The 19,575-nt window shown below is 42.8% G+C and overlaps 1 protein-coding gene across 1 annotated transcript in view; it reads right to left on the bottom strand.

The window, feature by feature from the left end:
• The window catches only part of LOC110499115 (vesicle-fusing ATPase), a 50,060-nt gene extending 34,669 nt beyond the window's left edge, over positions 1 to 15,391 (bottom strand). The window contains exons 1-2 of the mRNA XM_036955956.2: positions 15,238 to 15,391; positions 1,047 to 1,132 (exon numbers count right to left, since the gene is read on the bottom strand). Of these exons, the coding sequence (XP_036811851.1) occupies positions 1,047 to 1,132; positions 15,238 to 15,249 (98 nt within the window). The 5' untranslated portion in view covers positions 15,250 to 15,391. The remainder of the gene's footprint in view (positions 1 to 1,046; positions 1,133 to 15,237) is intronic.
• Positions 15,392 to 19,575: the final 4,184 nt, after the last annotated feature.

The following is a 19,575-nucleotide window of genomic DNA, read 5'->3' as shown; positions in this document are numbered from 1 at the left end:
AGACGGACCTGGACATGTACTGGCTTAAGCAGGGGGACACGTCTGGCACTGCAGGATTTGAGTCCCTGGCGGCGTAGTGCGTTACTGATGGTAGTCTTTGTTACTTTGGTCCCAGATCTTTGCAGGTCATTCACTAGGTCCCCCCGTGTGGTTCTGGGATTTTTGCTCACCGTTCTTGTGATCATTTTTACCCCGCAGGGTGAGATCTTGCGTGGAGCCCTTTGGTCTTGGCCATAGTGGAGTTTGGAGTGTGACTGTTTGAGGTTGTGGACAGGTGTCTTTTATACTGATAACAAGTTCAAACAGGTGCCATTAATACAGGTAACGAGTGGAGGACAGAGGAGCCTCTTAAAGAAGAAGTTACTGGTCTGTGAGAGCCAGAAATCTTGCTTGTTTGTAGGTGACCAAATACTTATTTTCCACCATAATTTGCAAATAAATTCCAAAAAAATCCTACAATGTGATTTTCTGGATTTTATTTTGTCATTTTGTCTGTCATAGTTGAAGTGTACCTATGATGAAAATTACAGGCATCTTTTTAAGTGGGAGAACTTTCACAATTGGTGGCTGACTAAATACTTTTTGCCCCACTGTATGTTTACATGGATAGCAAGCATGATATTGAGAGAATTTTTGAATCCTCTTTATTGGGTCAAGACCCGACAGTGAGACACAGCGGGACCATATGTTCCATGGTGACATTTTTCTGCTGGGGTGGGTTACTTCTTTCACCAGGTAAGAGCTTTGGTGAGTCCCACACCTGCCCCAGAGGGACAGGTGCAAGGCCAGAGATGAAAAGACAGAACAACATTATTTGGTGATAGAGAATGAAATCAGAGCAGCCACAGACAGAATGTGACAGCCCTGGGGCTTTTGGCATCCTGGCTAGAGAGCTGAGCCCCAGTGATCCACTGTGATCTACCGCCACACACACACACACACACACACCTTTGATGTGGCAGAGGCACCTCAGGGCTGGGGATCAAAACACACGTACATGCACAAACAGCATACAACCATATAGTGGTCACACACACATTACTTACTGTTCAAACTGTGGGTCCTTCTCACTCACGACTGCGCAGTTGGTAAGTGACAGTTCGTCTGTTGGGCATCGCGCCGCTTGCATAGTCTGGCAAGGAGAATAACAGAAAAAAAAAGAGACTCAATAACCATAAAAATTGTTTTTAAAAAGGAACATACCAATTGACATACCAATTGCAATTGATATAGTGTAATGAAAATATTTCCTCTTTCACACCCCTTGTCTGTGGTATCACATGGCCTATGCCTGTTAGTAAGTTTCAGCTATTTGAAAAGATTGTACTACTAAAGGCTGCTCCAATCCAGTTAAGTAGAAAGGACCTGCGTCATTTCCTCAACATTGCTCCCGAGTGGCGCAGCAGTCTAAGACACTGCATCTCAGCGCTAGAGGTCTTCACTAGAGGCACCCTGGCTCGAAACCAGGCTGTATCGCAACCGGCCGCAATTGGGAGTCCCATAGGGCTGCGCACAATTGGCCCAGCGTCATCCGGGTTTGGCTGTCATTGCAAATAAGAATTTGTTCTTAACTGACTTGTCTAGTTACAGGTTAAATAAAATATTGAAGTAAGTGTATTTGAGTCGTATAGCAAACAAACAGATAGGCCTAGGCTACATGTGGGACAAACTGCATTCCCATGTCGATTGTCAACCTACGCTCCTTAAAAACCAGATCGCTTCTTTTCAAATAAACATTGTTTTTTTTTGCCTGTGTGGCAAACTTCCCATATTGCCTCTGTGCGAGTTAGTGGGTCTAAGACGAATTCAATTTAGCCTAGGCAGTGAATGGGGTTGTCCCTCCACTCCAGCTAATTTGATTGGATGGAAAAGCTTTTCCTGCTATTGGCTATCCATTCATACATATCCCCAGAAGTGGGAGGGAAGCATTGAAAATATATTGATGTAAACTGAAAAGAGATAACAAGTGAGGAATAGGGCTTTGTAGGTAGTGAAGACATGTAGGATGGTTGACAAGCCTCATACAGATGCAAAACAACTCAGGTTTGTTAACCAAAAAAACAAACAAAAAATGGACCCCATTTCATAAAGTGTAGGCTAAAGTTCTCCCTTGAGGGATTCTGTTTAAACCAACAGTGTACCTCAAACTATTGCACATTTCAAGAAAGAAATCAACTGTCTAGGCCGGGGTTGTTGTTTTGCATCTTCCTGAGAATAAAGTCATTACTCCTAGCTACTTCTTTGAGGAGCTATGGTAAAATTCTAGCAACGTGACACCTCTGACTTCAGGCTATTTTCCAGGCCTACGCAACTTTCTCATAACGGTTGATAGTAACCTTGTAATATATCACAGCTATAAGTTCTCCACAGGGATGATGGTGATTTATACAAGCCATAGCCTCTCACAGTGCAAAGAGCTACAAGTGTAACATGTTATAAGTCTCCAGAAAAATATATTTTGAAGAGTTCAAATACCCATGCCTCCACTCTCCAACTTCTGCTGAATGATATGGCCTAAAAATCATCTAAATTTTTTCCTAGCGATTCACAGTATAAACTGGAACATGCTCTTTCAAATGGCACATACTAAAACAGGTGAATCCAGGTGAACGCTATGATCCTTTATTGATGCCACCTGTTAAATCCACTTCAAATCAGGTAGATTTAAAGAAACTTTTTAAGACTTGAGACAAATGAGACATGGATTGTGTGTGCCATTCAGAGGGTGAATGGGCAAGGCAAAATATTTAAAGTGCCTTGGAACAAAGGATAGTCGTGGGTGCCAGGTTTGAGTGTGTCAAGAACTGCAAAGCTGCTGGGTTTTTCACACTCAACCATTTCCTGTGTGAATCCAGAATGGTCCTCCACCCAAAGGACATAACACCAACTTGACACGACTGTGAGAAGCATTGGAGTCAACATGGGCCAGCATCCCTGTGGAATGCTTTCGACACCATAGAGTCCATGCCCCGATGAACTGAGGCTGTTCTGAGGGCAAAAGGGGGTGCAACTCAATATTAGGAAGATGTTCCTAATGTTTTGTACACTCAGTGGCTCTGAGTGTTAATTAACTTCTGGGCCACATCCTGACTGATGGCAGCCCATTCTTGCATAATCAATGCTTGGAGTTTGTCAGAATTTGTGGGTTTTTGTTTGTCCACCCACCTCTTGAGGATTGACCACACGTTCTCAATGGGATTAAGGTCTGGGGAGTTTCCTGGCCATGGACCCAAGATATCGATGTTTTGTTCCTCAAGCCACTTAATTATCAACTTTGCCTTGTGACAAGGTGCTCCATCATGCTGGAAAAGGCATTGTTCGTCACCAAACTGTTCCTGGATGGTTGGGAGAAGTTGCTCTTGGAGGATGTTTTGGTACCATTCTTTATTCATGGCTATGTTCTAAGGCAAAATTGTGAGTGAGCCCACTCCCTTGGCTGAGAAGCTACCCCACACCTGAATGGTCTCAGGATGCTTTACCGTTGGCATGACACAGGACTGATGGTAGCGCTCACCTTGTCTTCTCCAGACAAGCTTTTTTCCGGATGCCCCAAACAATCGGAAAGGGGATTCATCAGAGAAAAGGACTTTACCCCAGTCCTCAGGAGTCCAATCCATGTACCTTTTGCAGAATAGTCCCTGATGTTTTTCCTGGAGAGAAGTGGCTTCTTTGCTGCCCTTCTTGACACCAGGCCATCCTCCAAAAGTCTTCGCCTCACTGTTTGTGCAGATGCACTCACGCCTGCCTGCTACCATTCCTGAGCAAGCTCTGTACTGGTGGTGCCCCGATCCCGCAGCTGAATCAACTTTAGGAGACGATTCTGGCGCCCTGAAGTCTTTTTCACAACAATTGAACCGCTCTCCTTGAAGTTCTTGATGATCCGATAAATGGTTGATTTAGGTGCAATCTTACTGTCAGCAATATCCTTGCCTGTGAAGCCCTTTTTGTGCAAAGCAATGATGACGGCATGTCCCTTGCAGGTAACCATGTTTGACAGAAGAAGAATGATTCCAAGCACCACCCTCCTTTTGAAGCTTCCAGCCTGTTATTTGAACTCAATCAGCATGACAGAGTGATCTCCAGCCTTGTCCTCATCAACACTCACACCTGTGTAAACCAGAGAATCACTGAAGAGGTGATGATATTACAACCAAATAGATAACATTTATTTAACAATCCCTTGAAAACGGCACGTAGCTGTCAATGGTTTTATTGGAGCTGGGGGGGGGGGGGGGTCTCCTTGCCACGCAGCAGGCAAATCGAACACTGCAAGTTATTGTGACGTTTTATTACCAACGACCTATAGAAAGCTTGACCATATATATTGAGAGAGATATGCAATTGCAATAGGGAACTAAGTACAGCAGTGTTTTCCCTAGGATCTTTTTAAGCAGCGGCGGCAAAGTGGGCATGGCCAATGGCAGTTCTACTAAGCGAACATATGGAATTGTTTTAAGATGGTCATACCAAGGATCCTTTAGCTATTTGATTTAGTTTTAGGACCCCTTAAACAAGGTATCAAAATAATATAAATTATTTCATGAAACATTGGATTTGGATTCACTGCCATTAGCCCATTGAATAATAGCTTTATCCATGGATAAACAGAGTCCCTAAAAAAATCTAAAGGAAGTTTGTTCTGAAGTGTCTGTCCTATATCTGAGCGATATAAGAAAGAGCAGGAAACAATTAGTTTATTGCCTAAAATTATTACTTTTTTTGCAATCATCTTTTTAACAGACTTCAGACAAGTCTTGTGAGGCATCCCAGAGCAAACATGTACAGTGTATTCGGGAAAGCATTCAGACACCTTCCCTTTATCCACATGTTACGTTACAGCCTTAATGTAAAATCGATTATCTACAAACAGCCTATAACGACAAAACAAACGGGTTTTTAGACATTTTTGCCAATGTATTAAAAATTAAAAACAGAAATACCTTGTATAATTATTCAGAACCTTTCCTATGAGACTCAAAATTGAGCTCAGGTGCATGCTGCTCCATTGATCATCCTTGAGATGTTTCTACAACTTGATTTTAGTCAATTCAATTGATTGGACATGATATGGAAAGGCACACACCTGTCTATATAAGGTCCCACAGTTGACAGTTATGTCAGATCAAAAACCAAACCATGTGGTTGAAGGAATTGTCCAAGGAACTCAGAGACAAGATTGTGTAGAGGCACAGCTCTGGGGAATTGAAGGTCCCCAGGAACACAGTGGCCTCCATCATTCTTAAATGGAAGAAGTCTGGAACCACCAACATTCTTCATAGAGCTGGCCGCCCGGCCAAACTGAGTAATCGGGGGAGAAGAGCCTTGGTCAGGGAGGTGACCAAGAACCCGAAGGTCACTGACAGAGCTCCTCTGTGGAGATGGGAGAACCTTCCAGAAGGACAACCATCTCTGCTGCACTCCACCAATCAGGCCTTTATGGTAGAGTGCCCAGACAGAAGTCACCACTCAGTAAAAGGCACATAACAGCCCGCTTGACGTTTGCCAAAAGGTACCTAAAGGACTCTTAGACCATGAGAAACAAGATTCTCTGGTTTGATGAAACCAATAGTGAACTCTTTGGCCTGTCTGGAGGAAACCTGGCACTATCCCTACGGTGAAGCATGGTGGTGTTAGCATCATGCTGTGGGAATGTTTCTCAGCGGCAGGGACTGGGAGACTAGTCAGGATTGAGGGAAAGATGAATGGAGTAAAGTACAGCGAGATCCTTGATGAAAACCTGCTCCAGAGAGCTCAGGACCTCAGACTGGGGCGAAGGTTCACCTTCCAACAGGACAATGACCCTAAGCACACAGCCAAGACAACGCAGGAGTGGTTTCAGGACAAGTCTCTGAATGTCCTTGAGTGGCCCAGCCAGAGCCCGGACTTGAACCTGACTGAACTTCTCTGGAGAGACCTGAAAATAGCAGTGCAGCGACACTCCCCATCCAACTGGACAGAGCTTGAGAGGATCTGCAGAGAAGAATGGGAGAAACACCCCAAATACAGGTGTGCCAAGCTTGTCGTGTCATACCCAAGAAGACTTGAGGCTGTAAAGGTGCTTTAACAAAAGTACTGCATAAAGAGTCTGAATACTTATGTAAAATGTCAAATTTCCATTTATTTTTCACAAACATTTCTACAGCCCTGTTTTTGCTTTGTCAATATGAGGATTGTGTGTAGATTGAGGGGAAAAAAATTAAATTTCATAAATTTTAGAATAAGGCTGTAATGTAACAAAATGAGGAAAAAGTCAAAGGGTCTGAATACTTTTCGAATGCACTATACGTTTTCGTGAGAGTCACCTTTCCATAGAGGGGTCATATATTAGCGTGTATCCCAAACTGTTCAGACAGAAGTTGGCAGATCGGATGTACCAACAATTGTGGGGATCATTTTTGTGAGAAGACCGAATTTTGGGATGTCTCATGGTCTGCGACACTAGTTCTGCCACCTTTCACCGCAGATGTGGAAGAGCGACATCGGCGGATGCAGTGGATTGAGACGCAGCCCATGCAAAGGTCTCTAGCTTAAACTGACAGCGAGCCAGCTACAGTCTGATTTTTTTTATCATGACGGGGGATTTCCTGCAATTCCTTCAACAGCTTATACTGTGTCCCTATGTTGTCCGAGTGACTCAAACATAACACAATCAATGGTGTCCTGTCATGCCAAATAGTGTCCCCCTGTCAAAAAGTGCCCCCCCCAACCCCACGTCACAGTGGGAGTCGCTGGGTTCTATCAAAAAATAGCTCTCCAAAAACAGTGTTTTTGACAGTGACAACCTGCTGCTTCAAGAAAATCTGATTTAAATAGGAATAAATAATTTAATCTGTTTTTAGATTGACGTTAGCTACTGTACTTAACCTCAGCCTGCCTAGTCAGCTATCCAGCTACAGTCGCTCGCTAGCTAGACAGTTTTATTTAGATTACGTTAGCTAGTTAGCTACTGTAACTTATTGTAGCTTTGTTTGTATTTAGCTTGCACTTCAAATGGCATCCCTCTGAGATTCTTCTATTTTTCCAATCAGGCAAAGTACTATGAAGGCACCACTGATCTCGACAAGAGGCGCAACATTCGGAGAAATTCACAATTCAGGGTAACGTTAAGAAGTTAACTTCTGTTAGCTAAATCTGTCCAGTTGTCTATGTACAACAATCTTTCAACCATTTTCTATCTAGCTAGTTGGTCATCTACATGTTGCTAGCTATACATATACAGTTACAGCTATACAGTTCAGTGGAGGCTGCTGAGGGGAGGATGGCTCATAATAAGGTATGGCGTAAATGAAATGGTATCAAGCAAGTGGTGTGGTTGATACCATTCCATTGACTCCATTCCAACCAATATTATGAGCCATCCTCCCTTCTGCAGCCTCCACTGATATAGTGACATGTCACGGGCACTTCCGGATTGGATTTTTCTCAGGCTTTCGCCTGCAACATCAGTTCTGTTATACTCACAGACAATATCTTTACAGTTTTGGAAACGTTAGAGTGTTTTCTATAGAAACCTGTCAATTATATGCATATTCTAACATCTTTTCCTGACAAAATATCCCGTTTAAAACGGGAACATTTTTTTCCAAAAATTAAAATACTGCCCCTAGAGTTCCAAGAGTTAATCATATACATAACCATAGTATGTCCAACTTAAATAATTGAAAGCTCAAGATTACTCTGTATTTGCAACACTATTGCAGTGTACATCCGTTCATCACACAAATAGTTGAATTATAGCTGGCCAGTGCGAAATATCCTTCACATTTAGTGGCGCTATCATACAGACTTTGTAACAGTACTTACTGCCTCAGTCCCTCGCCCCAACCTGGGCTTGAACCAGGAACCCTCTGCACACATCGACAACAGTCACCATCGAAGCATCGTTACCCATCGCTCCACAAAAGCCGCGGCCCTTGCAGAGCAACGCTATCTAGCTAGCCATTTCACACCGGTTACTCTCACCCCCTTTGACCGCCTCCTTTTCCGCAGCAACCAGTGATCCGGGTCAACAGCATCAATGGGATCAACTTTTATGGGATCATCAATTTCTACTCGTGAGAATTCTTGTCTTCATGGCAGTCATTTTACTTAAAGTCCTTGGAAATAACCTGAACGTCTGCAGTTATAAAACAATTCTAATGCTATATATCGATTTAGAAATACAAATCAAAAAGGTGTTTGTGGATTGGTGATTTACAATTGTGGATTGGTACAAATCATGATACACGAATACAAAATGCATGCGGTGATATTGATCCACCTGATGTCCTCCATTACCAACCACCCTCCAACTTTTCATTACATCATCTACAGCTACTGTTATTGTCATGTTGTCATTATCCTCTAAGAAATGTTCTATCATACTGGGCAGAGAATGTGAGATACACAGATTGGCTAAAAACACTAGCACTGGAAGCACTCAGAACAAAGAGAGCAGCAGTGCCTGGACTTTGCAGTCTCCCTCTTCAAGTCCCCCTTCCAAGACTGGCTGCCTGCTGAGAGCAAGTGAGAGGCAGAACCTCCCACCCACACAGCAACCACTTCCTCAATATTCCACACACCAGAATTCAGTATTTTAGTCTTAAATTGTATTAAATTGCCATGTGTGTGGAAAAAAAAGGGGGGGGGGGGGGGGAATGAATAACACAACTGTACCAAAACATATCAAAAGTTTGTCTTAATCTTAAATGCCAGGTTGGATTTTACAGCTGTTTCACAAGGTGTTCATTATTGGAAGGTAAACCTTTGGTGGTATTTATTTGTTCCACATTATTCTTTGTTGTATCCTAGGACCTACGATAGATACATATGAATTCTACCACAAGGGTGTACTAATGAGCAATGCGAAATATAAAACAAAAAAATCCATGGTAAATAGAAGACTACTGAAATTATATTATTTCAGTGTAGATAAGGGAAGGGCAGGTATAAAATAAAAACATGGCAGAAAGAAAAGCCAGTGTATGAATCAAAATTATTTGCATATGAATGGAGTGGAAATTAGCTGACTTTGTGATCCTTCCTGAGCGATATGATGGCTGCGTAGTCCATTGGTGTTTATACTTGCGCACTGTTTGTACAAGTTAATGTGGTACCTTCAGGCATTTGGAAATTGCTCCCAAGGATGAACCAGACTTGTGGAGGTCTACAATTTATTTTCTGAGGTCTTGGCTGATTTCTTTTGATTTTCCCATGATGTCAAGCTAAGAGGCACTGAGTTTGAAGGTAGGCCTTGAAATACACCCACAGGTACACCTCCATTTGACTCAAATTATGTCAATTAGCCTATCAGAAGCTTCTAAAGCCATGACATTTTCCAAACTGTTAAAAAGGCACAGTCAACTTAGTGTATGTAAACTTCCGACCCACTGGAATTGTGATATATTCTTTCACGTAAAATTGAACGTGTCTGTAAACAATTGTTGGAAAAATGACTTGTGTCATGCACAAAGTAGATGTCCTAAACAACTTGCCAAAACTATTGTTTGTTAACAAGACATTGACATTGAAAAATTAGTTTTAATGACACCAACCTAAGTGTATGTAAACTTCTGACTTCAACTGTGTGTGTGTGTGTGTATATATAAAACAATAATCGGACAATTAATCGGTATCGGCTTTTTTTGGTCCTCCGATCGGTAAAGGGTGTTGAAAAATGATAAATCGGTCGACATCTAGTCTCATCATTGTCAGTGATCAGGCCTACCACCGTTGTGACATCAGCAAACTTAATGATGGGTTGGAGTCATGCACATGCATGGCCACGCACTCGTGGGTAAACAGGGAGTACGGGGGGGGACAAGACTAAGCACGCAACCCTGAGGGAACCCAGTGTTCAGGATCAGTGTGGCAGATGTGTTGTTGCCTACCCTTACCACCTGGGGGGGGCAGCCCGTCAGGAAGTCCAGGATCCAGTTGCAGAGGGAGGTGTTTAGTCACAGGGTCCTTAGCTTAGTGATAAGCTTTGAGGGCACTATGGTGTTGAACGCTGAGCTGTAGTCAACCTATGTGAGAATGCTGTCGGTTTTCCTTTTGTCCAGGTGGGAATGGGCATTGTAACGGAGATTACATCATCTGTGGATCTGTTGGGGTCTGTTGGGGCAAATTGAAGTGGGTCTAGGGTTTCTGGGATGATGGTGTTGACGATAGCCATGACCAGCTTTTTAAAGCACTTCTTGGCTACAGACGTGAGTGCTACGGGGCGGTAGTCCTTTAGGCAGGTTACCTTGCCGTTCTTGAGCACAGAGACAATGGTGGTGGCTGCTTGAAACATTGCGGGTATTACAGACTCGGCCAGAGTGAGGTTGAAAATGTCAGTGAAGACATTTGCCAGTTAGTCAGCGCATGCTCCGAGTACGTGCCCTGGTAATCCATCTGGCCCTGCAGCCTTGTGAATGTTTACCTGTTTAAAGGTCTTACTCACGTCGGCTACGGAGAGCGTGATCACACAGTCGTCCGGAACAACTGGTGCTCTTATACATGCTTCAGTGTGGCTTTCCTCAAAGCGAGCATAAAAAAGGCATTTAGCTCGTCTGGTAGGCTCGCGTCACTGGGCAGCTTGCGTCTGGGTTTCCCTTTGTAATCCGTAATAGTTTACATGCCCTGCCACATGCAACGAGCATCAGAGCCGGTGTAATAAGATTCCATCTTAGTCCTGGATTGATGCTTTGCCTGTTTGATGGTTCGTCAGAGGGCATATGGGGATTTCTTACAAGTCTCCTGCTCCTAGAAAGCGGCAGCTATAGCTTTTAGCTCAGTGCCGATGTTGCCTGTAATCTTTGGCTTCTGGTTGGGATATGTACGTACGGTCACTGGGGGGGGGGCGATGTCGTCGATGCACTTACTGATGAAGCCGATGACTGATATGCTTTACTCCTCAATGCCATCGTATGAATCCCGGAACCCATTCCAGTCTGTGCTAGCAAAAGAACAGTCCTGTAGCTTAGCATCCGCATCATCAGACCACTTCCGTAATGAGCGAGTCACTGGTACTTCCTACTTTTGCTTGTAAGCGGGAATCAGGAGGATAGAATTATGGTCAGATTTGCCAAATGGAGGGCGAGGGAGAGCTTTGTATGCGAAACAGAAGATATGTCCCGTTTATACTCCAGGGATTGCACGGTTGCCAGTAGGACGGATGGTAAAGGCAGATTATCCACTCACCAACTAATTCTTACCAAGCACCCAGATATGCACCCCCTGTATCGGCATCTCCTCTTCATGCGAATGATGGGGATTTGGGCCTGGTCCGGGAGGAGCCGTACATTTCTCACCACCGATTCATTAAATAAAACATCTTTGTTTGGTCAGAGGTGAGTAATCGCTGTTGTAATGTCCAGAAGCTCTTTTCAGTCATAAGAGACAGTGGCAGAAACATTATGTACAAATAAAAGTGAAACATGAAAACACACACAGAATAGCACAATTGGTTAGAAGCCCATTAAAATGGCAGCCATCTCCTCCGGCGCCATTAACTGTGGCGTCCCACCAATAAATTAAGAGGAGAAACAATGGGTGTAGACTCCTGAGGGGGAAAGAGGCATTGTTGTGACCTCTTCACGATTGTGTTGGTGTGATTGGACCGTGATAGATCCTTAGTGTTGTGGACACCAAGGAATCTTTCAACCCGCTCCACTACACCCTGTCCATGTGAAAATATATACAGATTTTCTTTTCGGTATACAGATTTTCATACCGTCATACTGTACCATACCGGGGTATACGGTATTATTTGATGTGCACACAAGGGCCACTATAATTTATTTTAATAATAACACCTTTTTGTGAGGGGGGGGGAACACACACGCTTCTCTCTTCCATTTCAACAACCCCCCCAAAAATAACAAAGGTGCTGGGGTGAACAGCGGCGCTGTTTCCCCAAATACAGACTCAATCTTTTATATTTTTAGGATGCTATTACTGAAATCAAAATAAAATGTGATGCTTACAGTCAGTGATTTTCTGAGAAACCACTTTGGTGCAAAAGTAGCCAGAAAAAAAGCTTAGGTTGAGTACATTTGAGCTGCCCTGTTACCAACCAACATCAAAGATACTACTGTTATTTAGGTCTATATTTTGGAACTAATCCAATTATGCTAATAAACATCATGGAAAACTGAGTTGGATACTGGGCTGACCGGAGCAAATCTCTGGAGCTTTTCCACTCTAAGGCAAATACTTTCAAATGATTTGTGGAACACTGCAAGCACAGTTTTAGCTAAGCAGCTGTTTTAAGTTGCTGATTGTGTTTAAAGGTAGACTCAATAAAATGAGATTGTCTGTGGTGCTGCTTATGACATTGAGATGAATGAGACGCAAGACTTTGCTCTCACACAGTCACACGATATCTGCGCATGTGCACGGGTTAGTGCTTCAACGCTCTGAGTTGTTAGGGGAAATGTACCTACTATGCTGTTTACTTTCTGCATCTACTCTACCGGTCAAAAGTTTTAAAACACCTACTCATTCAAGGGTTTATTTATAAGACTATTTTCTACATTATAATAGTGAAGACATCAAAACTATGAAACAACACATAGAATCATGTTAGTTACCAAATAAGTGTTAAACAAATCCAAAAATATTTAATATTTGAGATTCTTCAAATAGCCATCCTTTATCTTGATGAAAACTTTGCACACTCCTGGCATTCTCTCAACTAGCTACCTGGAATGCTTTTCCAACAGTCTTGAAGGAGTTCACACATATGCTGAGCACTTGTTGGCTGCTTTTCCTTCACTCTGCAGTTCGACTCATCCCAAACCATCTCAATTTGGTTTAGGTCAGGGGGTTGTAGAGGCCAAGTCATCTGATGCAGCACTCCATCACTCTCCTTGGTCAAATAGCCCTTACACAGCCTGGAGGTGTGATGGGTCATTGTTGAAAAATAATTGATAGTCCCACTAAGCCCAAACCAGATGGGATGGTGTAATCGCTGAAGAATGCTGTGTTAAGTGTGCCTTGAAGTCTAAATAAAGCACAGACAGTGTCACCAGCAAAGCACACCCACACCATAACACCTCCATGCAGAGATCATCCGTTCACCCACACAAAGACACGCTGTCTGGAACAAAAATCCCCAACTTGGACTCCAGACCAAAGGACAGATTTCTACCGGTGTAATGTCCATTGCTCGTGTTTCTTGGTCCAAGCAAGTCTCTTTGCAAAAATTCGACCATGAAGGCCTGATTCACACAGTCTCCTCTGAACAGTTGATGTTGAGATGTGTCTTTTACTTGAACTCTGAAGGATTTATTTGGGCTGCAATTTCTGAGACTGGTAACTCTATTGAACTTATCCTCTGCAGCAGAGGTAACTCTGGGTCTTCCTTTCCTGTGGTGGTCCTCATGAGCCAATGTCATCATAGAGCTTGATGGTTTTTGCGACTACACTTGAAGAAACTTTCAAAGTTCTTGAAATTTTCCGTATTGACTGACATTCATGTCTTTAAGTAATCTTTGCTTATTTGAGCTGTTCTTGGCATAATATGGACATGGTCTTTTACCAAATAGCTGTATACCCCCCAACCTTGTCACATCACAACTGATTGGCTCAAACACATTAAGAAAAGAAATAACACAAATAAACTTATTTTATTTATCCGTTATTTTACCAGGTAAATTGACTGAGACCACGTTCTCATTTGCAGCAACGACCTGGGGAATAGTTACAGGGGAGAGGAGGGGGATGAATGAGCCATTGGTAAACTGGGGATTATTAGGTAACCATGATGGTTCGAGGGTCAGATTGGGAATTTAGCCAGGACACCGGGGTTAACACCCCTACTCTTACGATAAGTGCCATGGGATCTTTAATGACCTCAGAGAGTCAGGACACCCGTTTAACGTCCCATCCGAAAGACGGCACCCAACACAGGGCAATGTCCCCAATCACTGCCCTGGGGCATTGGGATATTTTTTTTTAGACCAGAGGAAAGAGTGCCTCCTACTGGCCCTCCAACACCACTTCCAGCAGCATCTGGGTCTCCCATCCAGGGACTTAGCTTCAGAAGCAAGCAAGCAGTGGTATGCAGGGTGGTATGCTGCTGGCATACCTGTACCTTAAGGCAGCACACCTGTTAATTGAAATGCATTCCAGGTGACTACCGCATGAAGCTGGTTTAGAGAATGCCAAGAGTATGCAAAGCTGTCATCAAGGCAAAGGGTGGTAATTTTAAGAATCATATAAAAAATATTTTGATTTGTTTAACACTTTTTTTGGTTACTGCATGATTGCATTTGTTTTATTTGATAGTGTTGATGTCTTCACCATTATTCCACAATGTAGAAAATAGTAAAAATAAAGAAAAACCCTGTTCTAAAACATTTGACCTGTAGTGAGTCATAATCACTAAGTCTACCTTTAAGGGAATTCCTCACATTCTATCCAAATGTAATCAACTCAAACGGTCTAAATGTACACAAAATACTTATAGGAAAAACAACCCCTAGACGTGAGCAAGACTGTTTGACAGCTGCAGCCTTTGCATTATAGGGGCCCCAGTTACTTCATCATAACATTGTGTCAATCACAGATTTCACACTCTACAGTCAAAGATGAATGAAACCCATTTTATCTGTGCTACAGTGCCACTGTCAGCCAGTGGATACCTAGCTAGTCCACATTGTTCAAGTATCTTGAAAGTGGAAAGCTCTAGCTAATGTTGAATTATATTAGGACTAAAAAGGAGTTCGTTTTCTGTTGTTGTGCCTCTTTCCCAGCAGTCGGACATTTCAATTTCACTTCCCTGGTGGGACTAGTGTGTGTGTGGGCACTGGACTATCTATCTAGCTTGCCTGTGGCATTGAAAGCTAGTCAACAAGTTGGTCAGCGGTCAAACCTTGCTGGCAGTAGAGATGAAACTTGTTTCGCTAGATGTATCCTTTCATACTGAGCTGGCTTAACTAGCAAGCTACTATCACTAAGGGGTTTCCTGTTCGAGACTGACTAGAGATACAGCATAGAGAGATACTATTTGAGTGTATTGTGTAGCTAGCTTGATATTACATGGCTTGCAGTGGACACTATCCCTAAGATACTCACTCGTCTTCCGGGCCGAGGTTTGAATGACGTACTCTGCCACACAGGCTAGTAGGTTGTGTGTGTGTGTGTTGGAGGTAGCTAGCTAGCTAACGGTAGCTAGTATTAGCTGAAACATCCTTAAAACACAGCATTGTTATCATTCTCATCTATGACTAAATATGTTTACCTAAAGCCATTTATTTAAAGGAAACTCACCCGGCCGGCCATACTGCTGTTGTCGTTTTTCAAATACAATTCAGCGTAAATGTTCCCAGCACTGCTGACAGCACAATCGTTGAACTCCACTAATGCTACACAGGCTAAGTGGGCGGGATCGACGTGACTTACAAAGTGATGTCATCACGCACACCTTGGTGTTGCAATGTTTGGACAAGCTACAGATTACCCAAACTGTTGGAATTTTTTGCCAGCGGGACAGCATATAAATATGCACTCCGCAGGTAAATTTATTCCAGGTGTGTACATATTTCGGAAACTGCACAATAAAACTATCTAATAAACTGCTTCAATATTATGAGCATAAGTAGTTGTTTTTAACACGCTCATAAACTAAAAAAATATATTGTACATTATCAGGATTACTTTTTTATGCCTATTCTCAATATGTGAATTTCCAAGTTTGCTAGTATACAAATGGTCAGAGAGATTATTTTATGAAGTCAAATGGAAAAGTGAATACTGTATTGCAAATAGGCCGATCATAAAAATACTAAACAGAAAAGAGAACGCAAACACTTTTGAAAACATATTTATTTGAATTTATCTGAACATCAGATATACTTGGTAATTGTTAGTCAGCAAGAACCGTCTGCACATTTGATATTGATGTGTATAGAAACCAAAACAATAAATACTTTTGGGGTTTTGGAAAACTGTGTGAAGCTGTGGATGCTGCGAAATATCAATAAAAAAATATATAAAATCTAAATACACAAGTTGCTTTTGGTGGAATATTGGTGGACACTGTATTTCTGTAAACACTCTAGTGAAACAGGTCCATCATGTTTTTGCTCAACGTCATACCCACAGGTAACTGCCAAAATAAAGACAACACATGAGTAAATTAGGGATACAAAGTACACTGCTCAAAAAACATAAAGGGAACACTTAAACAACACAATGTAACTCCAAGTCAATCACACTTCTGTGAAATCAAACTGTCCACTTAGGAAGCAACACTGATTGACAATAAATTGCACATGCTGTTGTGCAAATGGAATAGACAACAGGTGGAAATGAATCAAATCAAATCAAATTTTATTTGTCACATACACATGGTTAGCAGATGTTAATGCGAGTGAGGCGAAATGCTTGTGCTTCTAGTTCCGACAATGCAGTAATAACCAACGAGTAATCTAACTAACAATTCCAAAACTACTACCTTATACACACAAGTGTAAAGGGATAAAGAATATGTACATAAAGATATGTGAATGAGTGATGGTACAGAATGGCATAGGCAAGATGCAGTAGATGGTATCGAGTACAGTATATACATATGAGATGAGTATGTAAACAAAGTGGCATAGTTTAAAGTGGCTAGTGATACATGTATTACATAAAGATGCAGTAGATGATATAGAGTACAGTATATACATAGACATATGAGATTAATAATGTAGGGTATGTAAACATTATATTAAGTAGCATTGTTTAAAGTGGCTAGTGATATATTTTACATCAATTCCCATTATTAAAGTGGCTGGAGTTGAGTCAGTGTGTTGGCAGCAGCCACTCAATGTTAGTTGTAATTATAGGCAATTAGCAAGACACCCCCAATAAAGGAGTGGTTCTGCAGGTGGCGACCACAGACCACTTCTCAGTTCCTATGCTTCCTGGCTGATGTTTTGGTCACTTTTGAATGCTGGCGGTGCTTTCACTCTAGTGGTAGCATGAGACGGAGTCTACAACCCACACAAGTGGCTCAGGTAGTTCAGCTCATCCAGAATGGCACATCAATGCGAGCTGTGGCAAGAAGGTTTGCTGTGTCTGTCAGCATAGTGTCCAGAGCATGGAGGCGCTACCAGGAGACAGGCCAGTACATCAGGAGACGTGGAGGAGGCCGTAGGAGGGCAACAACCCAACAGCAGGACCGCTACCTCCGCCTTTGTGCAAGGAGTAGCAGGAGGAGCACTACCAGAGCCCTGCAAAATGACCTCCAGCAGGCCACAAATGTGCATGTGTCTGCTCAAACGGTCAGAAACAGACTCCATGAGGGTGGTATGAGGGCCCGACGTCCACAGGTGGGGGTTGTGCTTACAGCCCAACACCGTGCAGGACGTTTGGCATTTGCCAGAGAACACCAAGATTGGCAAATTCGCCACTGGCACCCTGTGCTCTTCACAGATGAAAGCAGGTTCACACTGAGCACATGTGACAGACGTGACAGTCTGGAGACGCCGTGGAGAACGTTCTGCTGCCTGCAACATCCTCCAGCATGACCGGTTTGGTGGTGGGTCAGTCATGGTGTGGGGTGGCATTTCTTTGGGGGGCCGCACAGCCCTCCATGTGCTTGCCAGAGGTAGCCTGACTGCCATTAGGTACCCTGCCATCACCCCTTGTGAGACCATATGCTGGTGCGGTTGGCCGTGGGTTCCTCCTAATGCAAGACAATGCTAGACCTCGTGGCTGGAGTGTGTCAGCAGTTCCTGCAAGAGGAAGGCATTGATGCTATGAACTGGCCCACCCATTCCCCAGACCTGAATCCAATTGGGCACATCTGGGACATCATGTCTCGCTCCATCCACCAACGCCATATTGCACCACAGACTATCCAGGAGTTGGCGGATGCTTTAGTCCAGATCTGGGAGGAGATCCCTCAGGAGACCATCCGCCACCTCATCAGGAGCATGCCCAGGCGTTATAGGGAGGTCATACAGGCACGTGGAGGCCACACACACTACTGAACCTCATTTTGACTTGTTTTAAGGACATTACATCAAAGTTGGATGAGCTTGTAGTGTGGTTTTCCACTTTAATAGAATTCCAGACACTTGTAGAATCTATGCCAAAGCACATTTATGCTGTTCTGGCTGCTCGTGGTGATCAAATGCCCTACTAAAACACTTTATGTTGGTGTTTCTTTTATTTTGGAAGTTACCTGTAGATTTACAGTACCAGTCAAAAGTTTGGACACACCTACTTATTCAAGGGTTTTTCTTTATTTGTACTATGTACTACATCGTAGAATAATAGTGAAGACATCAAAACTATGAAATAGCACATATGGAATCATGTAGTAACCAAAGAAGTCTTAAACAAATCTAAATATATTTTATATTTGAGATTCTTCAAAAGTAGACACCCTAATTTGTTGGAATTTCTTTCCTTCTTAATGCATTTGAGCCAATCAGTTGTGTTGTGACGGGGGGGGGGGGGGGGGGGGGGGGGTATACATATTATAGCACTATTAGGTAAAAGACCAAGTCCATATTATGGCAAGAACAGCTCAAATGAGCAAAGAGAAACGACAGTCCATCATTACTTTAAGACATGAAGGTCAGTCAATCCGGAACATTTCAAGAACATTGAAAGTTTCTTCAAGTGCAGTCGCAAAAACCATCAAGCACTATGATGAAACTGGCTCTCATAAAGACCGCCACAGGAAAGGAAAGACCCAGAGTTACCTCTGCTGCAGAGGATTGCAGCCCAAATAAATGCTTCACAGAATTCAAGTAATAGACACATCTCAACATCAATTGTTCAGAGGAGAATGCATGAGTCAGGCCTTTATGGTCAAATTGCTGCAAAGAAACCACTAGTAAAGGTCACCAATAAGGAGAAGAGACTTGCTTGGGCCAAGAAACACGAGCAATGGATATTACACAGGTAGAATGTCCTTTGGTCTGATGAGTCCAAATTTAAGATTTTTGGTTTCAACCACAGTGTCTTTGTGAGAGGCAGAGTAGATGAACGGATGATCTCGGCATGTGTGGTTCCCACTGTGGAGGTTTGATGGTGCTTTGCTGGTGACACTGTCAGTGATTTATGTAGAATTCATGGCACACTTAACAAGCATGGCTACCACAGCATTCTACAGCGATACGCCTTCCCATCTGGTTTTCGTTCAGTATGACTATAATTTATTTTTCAACAGGACAATGACCCAAAACACACCTCCCGGCTGTGATGGAGTGCAACCAAATTGAGATTGTGTGAGGTGGATTGGACCGCTGAGTGAAGGAAAAGCAGCCCAAAAGTGCTCAACATTTGTGGGAACTCCTTCAAGACTGTTGGAAAAGCATTCCAGGTGAAACTGGTTGAGAGAATGCCAAGAGTGTGCCAAGGTGTCATCAAGGAAAAATGTGGCTAGTTTGAAGAATCTCAAAAAAACATTTATTTTGATTTGTTTAACACTTTTTTGCTTACATGATTCCATATGTGTTATTTCATAGATTTGATGTCTTCACTATTATTCTACAATCTAGAAATAATAAAAAATAAAAACCTTTCAATGAGTAGCTGTGTCCAAACTTTTGACTGGTACTGTGCATTACATCTATTCACCTCAGACTTTGTCCCAAAATGTATGGT

This window comes from Oncorhynchus mykiss, chromosome 20, assembly GCF_057628025.1.
Source record: "Oncorhynchus mykiss isolate SJ-2025 chromosome 20, ASM5762802v1, whole genome shotgun sequence".
NCBI lineage: Eukaryota > Metazoa > Chordata > Actinopteri > Salmoniformes > Salmonidae > Oncorhynchus > Oncorhynchus mykiss.
This window is presented reverse-complemented; position numbering and strand designations above follow the sequence as displayed.